The following is a 15,420-nucleotide window of genomic DNA, read 5'->3' as shown; positions in this document are numbered from 1 at the left end:
GTACGCGCGTCCGGGGAGCTGGGGATCTGCGAGATCTGCGGCTCGATCGACGCGTCGATGCCGACCGAGGACGGGCTGGCGCCCGCAGCTGCCGGCGATGGATCGATCAGCACAGTACGGGCCGCCGCCGACGCGGACGGTCGATCTTTCCCTGGCACCGCGGGGGGACCACCGCACGGCGATCGGCTGGGCCGGCGTCGCGGCGGCGGCGCACGGCTGGATTGACGGTGGAGCCGCGCGGCGGCGGCGACGGTGTCCGCGAGCCGTCCCGAGCAACGGCTGGCCGTCTCGTCGATCGACTGGGACGCGGTGCCGGCGGGGTTCGACGAGGGTGGTGGAGGTGCGGGTCGAGTTTGACACGAGCCCGTTCCTGCATCAGGCTGAGGACATGCGCGTGCCGGTCCGGAAGCGCGGCACCGTCGTGCCAGGGGATCCTGGATATCCGCGGCTTCCCGGAAACGGGCACCGGAGGCGGGCGTGATTGCCGTCGAAGCGCCCCACTTCCAGCGATCGTCGTTGTCGGCGGCAGCAGCTCAGGACGTTGGCTTCACCCGGTCATCCCGCACCTCGGCACCCGCGGCGCATCCGTCCGGCTCCGTCGCGCTAGGTCCGGCCGTTCCGCGACGCTCGCCGCTATTTTGAACCCTCTAGCCCACGACGACATCTACCTGCTCGACTGCTCCTCCGCGCTCAACGCCACGCTTTACATCAACGCCGCGCTCGACACCGATCCCCGGCTGCCCATGCAGTATTCGCTCGCGCTGGACTCCGCCGAGGCCAGCTTCACCCGCCTGCTCGAGGACCCGGATACTGCGGGGGATCTGCCGCCGGGTTGGACGCAGGCGGTGGCCGATCAGGTGTGGATAGGGACGGTAGCACTTGGCCCGACGGGTGAGGAGCGCTATTCGCTGAGGTCAAGGCCCAATTCGCCCGAGGTGTATCTTGAGAAGATCGTGCTGGAGACCCAAGGGAGTGTTGGACAGCAGGTGTATCTTGGTCCGCCAGAAATCGCGAGCCCGACTTTAAGCTGGACGCCGGAGACGAGCGACCGGGCGGAGTGGTCCTGGGTACCAAATCCTCGACGACACACAAGGGTGCTGATCTCGATGCTTTTAGTCAATAATACGAAGTCTGTCGGAGCCATGTCAGCTTCCTGCAGAGGTTCGACGTCGTTACCACAGCCACACCAGCCCGCGACCAGATGTTATTGTTTGTTTCCATTGAAGATAATAAAGACTGCAGTACCGTTACCTAGTAGGTACTATCCACAAGACGCAAGGGAAAAAAATCCGTAAGGAAGGGTATAGGTAAAGTATCATCGTAACTTTTTGATTCTGTTGTTCATTACTTCCTGCCGTGCCCCAGCTCCTCGTCGCTCACGGTATAATCCACCGTCTTTGTGATGTGGAACTGGCCGTGACCCCCCTGTCCCGGCGAGCCGCCATCTCTCAGGATCTGCCGCTGGTCCGATTCGACGCTGATGCCGTCTTCGCTGGCGGCTTTGGGCCTGATTGTTTCGAGCACGAAGGTCGAGTTGCCCGTGGTCTTCGACTCCGCGCTGCCGTCGAAGACGTCGGGCTCGGGGATCCGGGACGCGCGCGAGTGCCGCGATCCGTACTTGGCGTACTTCTGGTTGGTGCCGTAGCGGGAGGTGCCGGTGCCGGTGCCGATGTGCACGCCGAACCAGCGGCTGAGGATGCCTTCGAATGACGCTTTGAGCGGGGGCAGACTGGCTGCCCAGAGGCCGCAGTTCATTTCGACGCTGCGAGCCGTGTGAGTAAGAGAAGCTGACGCCAGCGGTAGCATTTGGCTTCTTACCTGACCCAAATGCTCAGCTCGACGCCGTCCAAGGTGGGATTCGTTGTTTTCATCAAGTCCGGGAGCTTGGTGATTTTCACGATGCCGCTGATCGTGGCGCTGCGACATGTGAGTACAAGGACTTGAGGGGACACCCGGGCTGGCCTACACTAAGCCGATCAGGAACACGCCTCTCAGCGCCCATCGGTTGTACATGGACAGCTTCAGCTTTGTAAGGCACACCAGCAGCCCGAAAGTGAGGAGAAGGTCGGTAAGAATATTGCCGGCTGAGACACGGTCAGTCTTGGTTGCTCCATCAGGAAGGAGAAGCTGAGGCTTACAGGATTGCAGGTATGCAAGCGACACGTTGACCTGGGTCGGCCAGCAGGTGCCGGGGATGCTCATGTTCCAGATCTTTTCCATGGGGGTGCAGCTCTTGAAGCAGCCCACCAGCACGTTCAGGTTGACCAGCACCGAGAGGGCCATGGTGAACCAGACGACGATGGTGAAGGTCCTGGCCAGCTGGATGCGGAGCATGGAAAAGCCGATGCTCATCTTCATGGTGCCCATGGCCACGCCGTTGGTGAGGATGCCGAAGTTGGAGAACTTCATGGCTTCGGGGATCTGCGCTGGAGGGATCGTCATGATCGACCTCCCGTATCCGTTGGTCGTGCTGGCGACGCCAAGGGAGGTGGTTGCTATGGTCGCGGCCTGCGAGGCGCGTGAGCATGCTGTTGCCGGGATGCGAGGAGAAGAAGCTCAAGACTTACCCAGGCCACGATGATGAAGCCATCGTCCCAGCCAAAGGCCTTGGTCCTGAAGATGCGCGTCCAAAGCCTGGCGACGACGAAGATGGAAGCGAAAACGGTAAGGGAAACGGCAACTGCGACGAACTCGGGCCCCCGGTCGCGGGTGTCTACGGCGGTCGCGGCGGTTGGGTCGCTCATGGCTCACGGATCGCGGATCCTGGGGCTGTTCGGGGAAGATCCAGAGTCGAGGACAAAGGCTCAATCAGCCGGAGACTGGAAGGGCATAAGTAAAGCGGGCTCAGGCGACGGGGCTGTCCATCTGCCGGCACGAGGGGCTGCATCTGGGCACATCCGCCCCGAGGCACTCTGGCTCTGAGAGCTTTTACATGTAGCCGACGAGATGACCATGTTTGGGGCTAAGGTGGACCGCCTCTCGCCGTTCACCGGGGGCCCAACCACTACGCGATTCAGCACGGGACACAACGGTCGTAGCACGCCAAGCGACGGTACAGCTGCTATTTCAATACGAACCGCGGCACCCCGACTCATTTCTGCTCGCTGCCGGAGGTTTCAGCGGCGCATGCCTCAGGTGAAGCTGCATCTGCACGGTGCCCCGGAGAATTTTGGGCGCACGGCGTTTGGCCATCACGCAGAGGCCCGCCCCACGCATCAGTGCTGCTGGCCGTGGGCAAAGGTAACGGCCGTTATCCGGGGTCGGCAAATGCCACGCTAATTGCCTGCTTACTTTGCTAGAAGACGCCACGGGCGGCCTGTCACGTCTGGAGTATAGTGCGCTACACTGCTTTCTCCATTGGCCGACGCCGCCGTCGCCACAATGGCGAGAGCTGTGTATTGTTTACCCGATGCGAGCAGCCTCTTCCGGCTAGGCTATCGTGCATGATGGCCGTCTTCTGGAAGCCGCGGAGCATCGAACGTCTCGCGTGCTATTGGCGTGCCACCTGGGCACACATGCAACGGGTGGCCCTGGCGTCAGGCCTCCTCTCGCGTATCGCCCCAGAGCTTGTTGATACGAAGCTCCAACTACCACCAAACATAGCCATCTTCTCGAGTAAGTCTTCAGTGGTGGCTGCCTGGAGCCGTGGACAGCGTCGTTCCCGCCGGCTTGTTCCAATGCCCCTTATCATCGACATTCCGCAATTGGCAGCCTCATGTGCTCGCACCATACGTCAACCGCCTCGCCGTGGCTACGGCTGCGCCCGCTTTCGGACCTATTTCCGGAAAAGGCCGCCCGTGACTCGCTCCGCCGCTACTCACACCAAGCGACCCCGAGGAGAGGCCAGTCGCTCTACTACCTGCCCCTTCATCAATTCGACTCGCTCGCATGGCGAATGCCGCCGGTGCTGCTGTTCGACTGGTGACAATCACCGTCGATGCATTTTCGGGCCAGCCGGGAGCCGGCACTTGATTTCGTATATATCAGCTTGGAAGCCTGGCTCAGGAATCCTTTCATCCCCTGTCTCGCAGTCGTGTCGCTCGTTTGAAACCCCTGCTGGTCTTCACCATGGTTCACTCTCTTTCACTCCCCATCCACTCCTTCTGGGGCAAGATCGTCACCGTCGCCGGTGTTGCTTCAGTCGCTGTTGCTGCTCCCGTCACCGGCTCTGTCGACGGCAAGACCTATGATTACATCATCGTCGGCGGCGGTCTCAGTGGCCTGGTGGTTGCCAACCGTCTGAGCGAGAAGTCGTCTGGTAAGATTCCGCCATGGCTTGCGCCTCGGCCGCCACCATACTAACCCAGACGTGCAGCCTCCGTCCTTGTCATCGAGTATGGCCCTGTCGACAGGAGCAACAAGACAACGGTGCCTTACCTTGGTACCTCGACCAACGCCGCCGGCATGTTCAACATCACCTCGGCCCCGGAGCCGTTCCTTGGCAACTCGACCTTTGCCGTCATGGCCGGCTCCATTGCCGGAGGCGGGTCGTCGGTCAACGGCATGGTCTGCGGAAGAGCCTCTGCGGCTGATTACGATTCTTGGGAGCAGCTCGGAAACGAGGGCTGGGGCTGGGACGGCCTTCTCCCGTACTTCAAGAAGGTATGTGTCGCGCGCTACAAACACGCACCGCGGTTTATGCTAAACTACTTTGTCAGGGAACAACCCTCGGCGCTCCGTCTGCTGACGAGGCCAAGGAGCTCGGATACACGTGGGACCCCTCTTACTACGGCAAGGGTCCCCTGCAGGTTGGCTACCCCGACTTCCAGTACCCCGACATGTACACCTTCTTCAGCGGCTTCGAAGAGCTCGGCGTGACGTTCCAGAAGGAACAGGGCGCCGGCAACAACACCGGCCTGGTCTGGTCTCCGAGCGCGCTCGACACGAAGACCATGACTCGGTCCTCGTCCCTGACGGCCTACTACGACACGGCGTCCAGCCGCAAGAACCTCAACCTGCTCTCCGAGCACCAGGTCACTCAGGTCATCCTCTCCTCGGACCTGACGGCCGAGGGCGTCAAGGTCACCAACCGTGCCGACGGTAGCGTCTCGACCATCTACGCGAAGAAGGAGGTCATCCTCGCGGCGGGTGCCATCCACACGCCGCAGCTGCTCCAGCTGAGCGGCATCGGGCCCAAGGCGGTGCTCAAGGCCGCCGGCGTCAAGGTGAAGCTCGACCTCGCGGCCGTCGGCAGCAACTTCCAGGACCACCCCGTCGCCTACTCGATGTGGAGCCTGAACCAGACCTTCCCCAACGCGGGCTCCCTGGCCAGCAACGCGACCTACAACGAGGAGTCGCTGCAAGCCTACCTCGTCAACAAGTCGGGCCCGTACACGCGCGCCCAGGGCAACAGCGTCGCCTTCCTGCCGCTGCACACCGTCACCGACGCCGGCTCGACGCTCGTCGCGGACCTCAAGGCCCAGGTCCCGACCGAGCACCTCCCCTCCATCTACACCGACTCAGCACTCCAAAAGGGCTTCAAGGCGCAGCGCGACATCCTGGCGGCGCAGCTGCTCGCCGGCAGCGTCGCGGCCATCGAGTTCCCCTTCTCGGGCGCGGGCTTCGTGCCCAACGCGGTGCAGAAGCCGCTCAGCCGCGGCACCGTCTACCTCAACGCCTCGGACCCGACCGGCGAGCCCGTCGTGTCGCACCAGGCCTTCGCCAACCCCTTCGACCGCGCCCAGGTCTTCGCCGGCTTCCAGTTCACCCGCAAGTTCTTCGCCAGCGACGCCGTGTCGTCCGCCATGACGCCGGCCGAGGCGGCGCCCGGCGCCGCCGTCGACACCGAGGACGCCTTCTTCGCCGCCATGACCGCCGCCGGCTTGATGAGCCCGACCTTCGCCCACGCCAGCGGCTCGTGCCCGATGATGCCGCGCAAGTCGGGCGGCTGCGTCGGCGCCGACCTGCTCGTGTACGGCGCGAAGAAGCTGAGCGTCGTCGATGCGTCCATCATGCCCATCATCCCGTCCAACCATCTGCAGGCCTCGGTCTACGCCGTGGCTGAGAAGGCGGCCGATCTCATCAAGGCGAGGGCGTAAGTGGGTGATGATCTTGAAAGAAACATTTTCTGGCTCTAATAATGCCGCCTTCGATTACATATTTGTATAAAAGTATAACTTTTTGTTTATATACCTATTAGCGCAATAGATTTTGATCAATCTTAAATGTGAATGGCCCTTGAACTGTGTTTGCATTGTTGTACGTTGTGAATATGTTTGTTCGACGGTTCGTTGTTGAGCGCGACGGCTCGATCTTCACGGCTCTCTAGCGTTTCGTGGGGGCGTCTCCGACCCTAATAACATTCCCGGGCCGCATCGAAACTCGGAAATGTATACGTGGGGTGATATCACCCATTCTCGTGCTATTGTAGCTTAAACTACGATAAAGGTACGCTAATGGTAAGACTTACGCTTTCTTTCCACATACACTTTCCTAATCGGGCGATGATTTGTGCGTTGATCGTGAAGATCAGGATCGCCCACATTCCAAACATTAAGGACAAGCCAAGTATATACCGTACTCCTTTTGAAGAATGAGACCTGAGTACTCAAGAAGGAATCAGTTCACAATTCACGAAGGTGTTGGGTCACGTGCTATCATGTATGTAGTACAAGCAGATTAGTCATTTTTCGGGATATATGAGACACTCCCGGGGGGGCAGGCCCTCCTGACTCTCATGCAACAATCAACACTCATTCGATCCTCAAAAGATCAACAAGAAGGAATCATATCACAATTTACAAAGGCGAAACCCAAGATGGCATCCGACGCAGCAAACGGTGCACCATATCCGAAGACGACTGTACTTATCCTAGGCGCAGGCGTGTCCGGTATTGCCGCTGCAAAAGCGCTGTCGGAAAGATCGATTTCCAATTTCATCATCGTTGGTAGGCCAGCCCTTCCTCTCTCAACAAGACAACACTGACTCTTGACCATGGCGACAGATCGAAACGACTACATTGGCGGCCGCATGCGCAAATCCGAATTCGGAAAGGAACGAGATGGAAGAGCGCCGTGGACAGTGGAAATGGGCGCCAATTGGGTGCAGGGCCTGCATACCCGAGAAGGCAAAGAAAACCCCGTGTGGTCTCTCGCCAAGAAGCACAAGCTGCAAACCTCCCCCTTTGACTTCTTCAGAGGCAAGGCTTACACGAGGGGCGGACCGATAGACGTTAAGAGTCTGGACGACAAGTATCTCCAGGCGGAACAGACTGCCAGAGCCTTTGCACTGGATACCCTCAGGGCCGGGGGGCCGGACATGAACGTGCGCGCCGCGCTGGGGGAGTACGGTTGGACCGCTGCTCCTGGGGATGCAAAAGCAGCCCTTATCGACTGGTGCCGCGTGGACTGGGAGACTGGGGTTCCGCCTGAGCAGACCAGCTCTTTGGACTTCTACACACACTTTGAGCGGTACGAGAAGGACGAAGAGCTGATTGCGTCCGAGTCCAACAACCGCTTTGCTCACGACGAGCGCGGCTTCGGCGTCTGGCTGCAGAACGAGGCTTCCGAGTTCTTGAAAAAGGACAATTCTCAACTGAGGCTCAACGCGGTGGTGGAGTCTGTATGTTACGGAGATACAGGCGTGACGGCTACGTTCGAGGATGGGAGCACCATCTCTGCCGACTACGCCATCTGCACGTTTTCGATTGGGTAAGAAGATCATGGCGTGGGAAACCTCTCCACTGACTGTTTGCCAGGGTTCTTCAACACGACCTTGTCGCTTTCCATCCTCCATTCCCTGCGTGGAAGCGCAGCTCCATCCAGGCTTTCACCATGGGGACCTACACTAAGCTCTTCCTACAATTCCCATCCGACATCTCCTCCTGGTGGCCTGACGACAGCGACCTCATCCTCTACGCCGACCCGTTCGAGCGCGGCAAGTTCCCCGTCTGGCAATCGCTCAACCACAACTTCCCCGGCTCCAACATTGTCTTCACCACAGCCACGGCGCCCCTGTCCTACAGGCTCGAGGCTCAATCGGACTCGGAGACGCTCGCCGAGGTGATGAGCGTCTTGCGCTCAATGTTCCCCGACAAGGAAATCCCCAACCCGTGTGACTTCACGTATCCGCGCTGGAGCTTGGATCCGTCAAGCATGGGCAGCTATTCGAACTGGCCGCCGGCGTTTACGGTGCGTCAACATCGAAACGTATGCCAGGAGCTGGGCAGACTTTTCTTTGCCGGCGAGGCCTGTTCGGCCGAGTTCAACGGTTTTTTGCATGGCGCGTGGCACAGCGGCGACGACGTCGGCCGACATGTCAGGAGGTTGGTCAAGAAGGAGCAGAATCGACGTGGCGCATCGAGCAGAGTGAATGAGTCACTCTCGGCGGTCTCTGACACCCGGCACACCCTTCGATTGAGGCCGCACCTCTAAAGCCTGTGTTGCAGAACATTCATTTCTCATTCCATGCCCATATGTCATTGACCAATCGGATTCACGGAAGGTTTCGGAAATTCCAGTCAGCATTGTCAGTTCTTTGCCGCAGCGGACGTCGCTCTTGGCCACCAGTATGCCGAGCACAAGCAATTAAAAAAAGATACTACACTACAAATGCACATCGCACGTCACATCCGATAGTAGTAGCTGCGACGAGAACATTCATGTCACTTCTACATCGTTCCGTCGCCTTGGCAAGGCCAGCGTAAGCTGACGAGCTGCTGCCTGCTTAGCGTGTACCACAAGCGCAGCCACCAACTATAAAGGTATACACCACCTCCGCGCAGCTGAACCGACATCAGTCAATCATAGGTTCCCGAGCGAGGAATCAGAACCCCAAAAAAAAAAAAAAAAGCTCAATCGACATCAACCCTCCTCCAACCCTCCCCCACTACCTCCAATTCCAACCCCCCCTCAAACCACCACCACCATCATGCCCCCAACCCACACCGGCGGCTGCGAATGCGGCGCCGTCAGATACGCCTTCGCCAGCGCCCCCGTCCACGTCTCCCTCTGCCACTGCGCCTCCTGCAAGCGCAGCACCGGCTCCACGCACACGCACACGCTCATCATCCCCGCCGCGTCTTTTACCCCCAACACGACCGCGAACACGAACACGACCAACACCGACAGTAACAACGACACCAACCACACCGCCAAAATCTACACTCGCACCAGCGACTCCGGCCGCGAGGTACGCAGCCACTTCTGCGGCGCGTGCGGGACGACCATGTGGGCGGAGAGCGATGTGGGCGCGGCCGCTGGGGGCGCGGCCGCGGGCGGGACGGACGGCGGTGGCGGCGTGCTGGCGGTGCGGGCGGGGACGCTGGACGACTTGGGGCTGAACGAGAAGGAGGGGTGGCGGCCGGGGACGGAGCTGTACTGTCGGGACAGGTATGGGTGGATGCGGGAGGTTGGGGGAGCGAGGGCGTTTGAGGGGATGATGGAGGGAGAGGGGGATTTGGTGAGGGAGGCGTTGAGTTCTGGAGGAAAGAAGGGCGGCAGCGATTCGGAGTGAGGAAGAGAGGGGGGGGTTGGGGTCTTTTTTCTGTTATGCCGGATTCGGTGGTGGATGGATGGATGGATGGATGGATGTACCCGCTCCGTACTGCTTTCAATGACGATCATCTTTATTCACATTCACGCCCACCATCACCACCTCCGTCTCCTTCTTTCTCTACTGCTTATACAACCGATTAAACACCCTCCCAATCAACATCCTCCTCACCTCGCTCGTGCCCGCCCCAATCTCGTACAGCTTCGCGTCACGCAGATACCTCCCGGCCGGCACCTCGTTCATGTAGCCCATGCCGCCCATCAGCTGGATGCCGTCCAAGGCGCACTCGCTCGCGCGCTCGGCGGCGTACAGGATGGCGCCGGCGCAGTCCTGGGTGGGGATGATCCACTCGCCCCCGGCGATCTGGGCGTGGTGGTTGTCGACGGCGCGGGCGACGGCGTGGGTGTAGGCGCGCGAGGCCTGGAGCTTGGTGTGCATGTCGGCGAGCTTGCCCTGGACGAGCTGGTTGTGGGCGATGGGTTGGTTGAACTGGGTGCGGGTGTGGGTGTAGGGGAGGACGAGGTCGAGGACGGATTGCATGATGCTGTCTCTGTCAGATTCGCATGTCTTTGATAGATTCGTCTTCAACACACCCGAGAGGACCGGCGCTGAGGACCAGGCGCTCCAGGTCGAGGCCTTCCATCAGGACGCGCACGCCCTTGTCGACCTGGCCCAGGACGTTCTCGTCGGGCACGAAGACATCTTCAAAGGCCAGCTCGCCCGTGTTGGAGCCGCGCATGCCCAGCTTGTCCAGCTTGCGGGCGCAGGAGAAGCCGTCGGCGGTGGTGTCGACGATGAAGGCGGTGATGCCCTTGGAGGCCAGGTCGGGCGACGTCTTGGCGTAGACGACGATGTAGTCGGCGTCGGGCCCGTTGGTGATCCACATCTTGGTGCCGTTGAGCAGGTAGCCGCCGTCGACGCGCTTGGCCGTGCTCTTCATGCTGACGACGTCGCTGCCGGCCGAGTGCTCGCTCATGGCCAGCCCGCCGATCTTCTCGCCCGACACCAGCCCCGGCAGGTACTTTTGCTTCTGCGCCTCGGACCCGTTGAGCATCAGCTGGTTGACGCACAGCTGCGAGTGCGCCGCGTACGAGAGGCCGATGCTGCCCGACGCCCGGCTAATCTCCTCCATGACCACGCAGTGCGCCTGGTACCCCATGGACAAGCCCCCGTACGCCTCGTCCGCCGTTATGCCCAGGAAGCCGGCCTCGCCCAGCTTCGGCCACATGTCGTTGGGGAACGCATTCTCGTGGTCTGTCCGCTGCGCGACCTCCTCGGGGATGTCTCGTCCTGGCAACCCCGGCAGGATTAGCTTCTATTTATTGTAACAGGTCAGGATTAGGGGAGAGGGACGGGCAGAGGAGAGAAAATGCGAGGCAGGGACCTACGCGTAAACTCCTGCACCCGCTCCCGCAGCTCCTCCAAGTCTTCGTCGGTCGGCGGCGTGAAGCCGGAAGGGTGCTTGGCCGTGGACAGGGCTGCGCGCTGCACGAGCGGGGCGACGCGCGTGGGTAACCGCGGGCGGGTGACGCGGCGGGCGCTATGGGCGAGGAGAGCTCGGGGAGTCAGGAGGGAGGCCATTGTGTCTGTATGCCAGCAAGACAGAGAAAGGGAGAGAGGAGAGAGAGGTGTGTGTGGGGAGTTGGTTATTCGAGAGCTGCTGTGCCGCCGGCAACCTTACCCCGGTTGATCCCCCGCAGGGTTCGGGGGTCCCTGAGCCGAGAGTAGCCGCCACGACATGCTCTTTTAGGAAAGTGCATACAGCATGCACCATTCGAGCCTCTGTCCCGTATTATTCTAAATCGGTGGAATTGCAAGTAAAGGCTGGAAGGCTCAGAGGACGGCTTGCTTGAGACAACCATCCAGCAATGAATCGCCGAGAGGCTACATGACGTCATCCTGTTCCCCCATAAGCAATTGTCTGCTGTTTGAAGCTCGTTCTGCTCGATTGCTTTCCGTGTCAATCCTTTACATTTGTGGGGCTTCGGAGGAAGACATTTCAGGTATTTCACCGTAAAAGTAGCACCACAGTACCATGTCGAGTGATGTTCTCAGTTACCATGTCCCTGTATAATAGAGCCTATAAAGTGAATCAACGAAATATACTCTAAGGAAGAAAAGTATAAGAATGCAGTCACGCTCTCGCAACCATGCCTTCGAGCAGTAGGAAATCAGTAGCACGCGCCCACCGAGGAAGCCGTGTGCCTTTATCAACGCCGACACCATCCGACCCCGTCCGAAAATACACCAGAAGAGAATAGAAAATAAAAATAAAGGGACGGAAAGGAAACCTAAACAGACACAGCAGGAAGCCTGGCCCCATCATACTCCCCCATATCCGGCCCGACCTCGTACTCAGGCCGATCCTTTGGCTCCAGCGAGTCCGGGCGAATATACCGGCACGTCAGAGCGAAGCGAAGCTTTCCGACAGGCTCGACCTTGTGCTATCCCACAAATCAGCAGCAGGAAACCAACCGCAATCTCACCAAAGGAGACTTACCTCGTAGTACTGCTGCATCTTCGCTCCGTGCATGACGACTATATCCCCATGCCTCAGATGCATCTCAAGCAGCTCCTTCGCCTTCCCCTTTTTCTTCAACTCCAATTCAGCCGGCAGCGCCTTCAACCGCTCCCTGTACGCGGCTGCATCCCCCTCCCTCTTCAACTGCTCCAGCTGCGCGTGCGCCGACAGCCGCTCCTCGAACTTGTTGCACCCCTGTATGGGCGGGATATCGACATAAGTCCTCGTATCGGTCGTGCCCTTCTTTTCGGTCACGCCGAAGTGATGCTTCTCCTTCATGCGGATGCTCATCGTCGCCGGCGCGCCGATGGACAGCGTCGCGATGGTGGGGCCGAGGCCCTTCTCGCCGTCGTCGTGGTAGCTGATCTTCTGCTTCTCAAAGTACCCGAGGGCGAGGAGCTCGTTGAACTCTGCCTCTCTGCTGTGCACGTCGGCGCCCACGCAGTGGCGCGCCGCCCAGTTGAGCCGGGACCGCGTCGCCGTGATGGGCCGCGGGGCGGAGCTGAAGGGTTGGCTGGCCGTCGCCACGGCGAATTTGTAGGGCATGCCGTAGTTCATGAGGAAGTGCTGCGTCAGCGTTTGGCCTTTGAGGCTGGTGGTGGCGAGCGGGCGCCGGCGGAGGCCCAGATCGCTGGCCTGGAGCTCCGTCCACATGTCGTCGGGTCCGCCCGCTTCCTCGTTGATCGCCTTGTTCGCAATGAAGTGTGCGATGAACCCATCCACGCCCGGGATCGTGAAGTAGTTGATTCGGTAGTTGTGGACAAGCTCCATACGTAGGGCGAGGTTTCCTGGGTTTTTATCCTTTGAAATCGTGTAGCCGTATGAGATGGGTCTGTACGGGTCGTGCAGGGCATTGGCTGGAATGTTTGCGTGAGGCAGCCTGTATGAGAAGTCGCAATCCGGGTTGCCGCAGTACCAGCCCTCCCAGGCTTCTCTTGAATTGCAGCGGCCGCACTGAGGACACACCAAGCCTTTAGCTGCAGCCCATGACACATCGTCTCCCAGCATCGGTGTTGGGCCCAGTGTGAGGTGGTCCGGTCGCAACGGCTGCGGAGCGCTGGCGTGTGGCCAGTCAGTCTTCTGCTTCAGGAACCGAGGATCGTATAATAAACCGGCTTCCTGTGGCTCATGCCCGGACTCAAGCTTCCAGAACCGAGGGCAATCTGGATGCAGACACATCCACCCCTGTAGGTAGACCTGTTCGCTCTTTTTCTCACATTGTAGACAAGTATGAACGTGAGGCGGTGCCTGTTCTCCAACTCTCGTTGGTTCCGGACCGGTCGAAGAAGCCCACCAGCTCTGTTTATCCAAGCGCAACTTCTCAAACCGGTAGCGGATGTTGACCATGCCGTTGAATTTCTCGGCCCAAATGTGTGTTGGCTTGAACCAGTCCAGAACGGTGTAGACACGGGGGACTCTCGAGGGGCATTGCGAGTTTCCTTCGCCGGCGAGGATGGCCACCGGGTTGTATTGGTGAATGCTATTCCTCACACTCTCGACCTGCTTGGTTTCAGACTGGTCAACATGGCGTGCCATCTTTCCGGTGACATGATCCTTGGTCAAGCCTCCACCTGAGCGTGCGATGACCACCTCTGAATCCATATAGTCACGGCAGGATCCTTCCTTATCAAACATGAAGGAGTATGCCAAGCCGTCCGCACAGTAGCCGGCGCTCTGGTATCCCCGGAAATAGGGCAGAGACTCGCAGAGGGCCTGGCGGCCATCAGCCCAGACCTCTGGCTGACCAACGGGGGGTGGCTTGGCGTCGATTGGGCATCCACTGAGGTGCATGAGTTGCCTCGAAACATGGGCCAATGGCTCCAAGTCTTGGGGAATCGGATCGGGAGCAGCTTGACGACCGTTTTCTTCAGTCTGAGACTCCGTGGCTGGCCCGATGAGACTGTCTGTCTCTTTGGGCCAGCGGCGTTTACGACTCAATTTGGTGGGGGTCTTCTCAGACACTTGGGAGGTAGGGTCGACATCCATGGCGCCATCTGTAGGAGTGAAGGTTTCGCATTTGGTGACGACGAGAGTGGGGCTGGGAGCATCCCGAAGCTGGGCTTCGGACTTTGGGCTCGAAGGTAGTGAGGTCAAGGGGCCCTGCGCCTCTTGTGTCCTGATTGGTTCCGGAGCAGAGGCAGTCGGCAGCGATGGGGATGTAGGCTCACCAGAGCTCGGCCTTGTAACAAGCTCCTGGAGCTTCTTGCCATCAAGCTTTAGCACAATTGTCGATGACCTCCTTCTTGTCCTCTTGTTAGCTTCAGTGGTAGTATTTTCCAAAACCTTCAGCGAAGGCTTGCGAGTTCTTTGTGGCCGAGCGATGGGTGCATCGACCTTCCTTTTCTTGGGGGACCTCTTTTCTGCCTCACTCCAATCACTGACATCCTCGGCTGAAGACAGCTCACTACCGCTTGGGTCACGGCTGGCGGAAACGCTTGTCCAGGACGAAGGCACGGAGGAGGGTGGCGTAGGGGCTGTTGGGCTCTGAAGCGGGGCCGAAGGCAACGGGGATAAGGCTAGGCGATGGTCCTGCTGGTGCTGTCCCTTCTGGGACGAGCGGCGCCTCGGCGGGTTTGACGACGCCTGCATCTGATCTGCATCCTGTTTGAGCCCGGCGTAATTCCACTCACCGGCAGCCAAGCCCATTAGCTCCCTGACCGACATGGTGGGGGTGTGTGGATCTGGGTCGGTGTCAGAGCTGTGGGCGGAGGGGACGCCGGAGTGTGGTCGGAAAGTCTTTGAAAAACATCAAGAAAAAGGCGGAGGCTGTATCAGTAGCATGTGCAGATGTATCAATTTAAGATTCGCAAAAGAAAACAATGGCTATTGTGTGTCATCATAACAATGGCTACCGTGTGTCACGCAACGTGACCTGTGTGACTTCCAAGTGAAGCAAAGCGAACATACCCAGCGATTGCGGGCTCTGATTCGCCCGTTTCCACACGGCCAGCGAGAGACAACGGTGGAGCAGATTGAGCAGATTGAGCGTGCAATGGCGGGCGAGAACACGGTGGCTTCCGGGCCGCTTGCCGGATGGAGCCACTGCGGAGGTCGCAGGCTTCGACGTGGCCCGGATTGGAGAGGCGAAGGGCTGGCGGCGGACAGTGCTGGATCGCTGATGCGTCGGCGGCACGGCGGAGAGTCGGTGGTGGTCGGTGATGATGTCGCTGCAGTCGTCATCGCACCCCTGCCCCAATGCCTTCTTCGTGCCCGCGCGCCAGCCTTAACCGAGGTCCTCGAGCCTCGGTTTGCCCTCAACGGGCATAGCGGCTGGCCATCGGTGCGCCTTCCCCACACTCTCGGCGCGCGTCCAGCCCAAGTCCCCGGGTTGCTTGACCCCCATCCCGATTTCGCAGTCTTTTCTCCTCCCTTCTCCAACCGGCTTTTTTGCAGCTTGTGTTCAGCC

The 15,420-nt window shown here is 59.7% G+C and overlaps 6 protein-coding genes across 6 annotated transcripts; 3 read left to right on the top strand and 3 right to left on the bottom strand.

Moving 5' to 3' along the window:
• Nucleotides 1–1,344: 1,344 nt before the first annotated feature.
• BKCO1_3900082 (phosphatidylserine decarboxylase) lies at nucleotides 1,345–2,744 on the bottom strand (the record flags this gene model as incomplete). The annotated part of the gene is made up of 5 exons (XM_020275395.1): nucleotides 1,345–1,762; nucleotides 1,819–1,917; nucleotides 1,967–2,084; nucleotides 2,139–2,508; nucleotides 2,568–2,744. The coding sequence occupies 5 exons, from the start codon at nucleotides 2,742–2,744 to the stop codon at nucleotides 1,345–1,347; spliced, it is 1,182 nt and encodes a 393-aa protein (XP_020128542.1).
• Nucleotides 2,745–4,068: 1,324 nt separating this feature from the next.
• Nucleotides 4,069–6,038, top strand: BKCO1_3900081 (choline dehydrogenase; the record flags this gene model as incomplete). Its single annotated transcript, XM_020275394.1, has 3 exons — nucleotides 4,069–4,258; nucleotides 4,316–4,602; nucleotides 4,659–6,038. 3 exons carry the CDS (start codon nucleotides 4,069–4,071, stop codon nucleotides 6,036–6,038), a joined length of 1,857 nt encoding a protein of 618 aa, XP_020128543.1.
• A 719-nt stretch (nucleotides 6,039–6,757) lies between these two features.
• BKCO1_3900080 (polyamine oxidase) lies at nucleotides 6,758–8,373 on the top strand (the record flags this gene model as incomplete). Its single annotated transcript, XM_020275393.1, has 3 exons — nucleotides 6,758–6,887; nucleotides 6,945–7,650; nucleotides 7,698–8,373. 3 exons carry the CDS (start codon nucleotides 6,758–6,760, stop codon nucleotides 8,371–8,373), a joined length of 1,512 nt encoding a protein of 503 aa, XP_020128544.1.
• A 496-nt stretch (nucleotides 8,374–8,869) lies between these two features.
• On the top strand, nucleotides 8,870–9,454 carry BKCO1_3900079 (aldehyde-activating protein; the record flags this gene model as incomplete). Its single annotated transcript, XM_020275391.1, has 1 exon — nucleotides 8,870–9,454. The coding sequence occupies one exon, from the start codon at nucleotides 8,870–8,872 to the stop codon at nucleotides 9,452–9,454; it is 585 nt and encodes a 194-aa protein (XP_020128579.1).
• Nucleotides 9,455–9,613: 159 nt separating this feature from the next.
• BKCO1_3900078 (isovaleryl-dehydrogenase) lies at nucleotides 9,614–11,074 on the bottom strand (the record flags this gene model as incomplete). The annotated part of the gene is made up of 3 exons (XM_020275390.1): nucleotides 9,614–10,037; nucleotides 10,087–10,783; nucleotides 10,882–11,074. The coding sequence occupies 3 exons, from the start codon at nucleotides 11,072–11,074 to the stop codon at nucleotides 9,614–9,616; spliced, it is 1,314 nt and encodes a 437-aa protein (XP_020128578.1).
• Nucleotides 11,075–11,784: 710 nt separating this feature from the next.
• BKCO1_3900077 (oxoglutarate iron-dependent oxygenase) lies at nucleotides 11,785–14,678 on the bottom strand (the record flags this gene model as incomplete). The annotated part of the gene is made up of 2 exons (XM_020275389.1): nucleotides 11,785–11,937; nucleotides 11,994–14,678. The coding sequence occupies 2 exons, from the start codon at nucleotides 14,676–14,678 to the stop codon at nucleotides 11,785–11,787; spliced, it is 2,838 nt and encodes a 945-aa protein (XP_020128571.1).
• Nucleotides 14,679–15,420: the final 742 nt, after the last annotated feature.

This window comes from Diplodia corticola (assembly GCF_001883845.1).
Source record: "Diplodia corticola strain CBS 112549 chromosome Unknown scaffold39, whole genome shotgun sequence".
Lineage (NCBI taxonomy): Eukaryota > Fungi > Ascomycota > Dothideomycetes > Botryosphaeriales > Botryosphaeriaceae > Diplodia > Diplodia corticola.
Note: the sequence above shows the minus strand (reverse complement) of the source record. Positions and strands in the feature narration are given on the sequence as shown.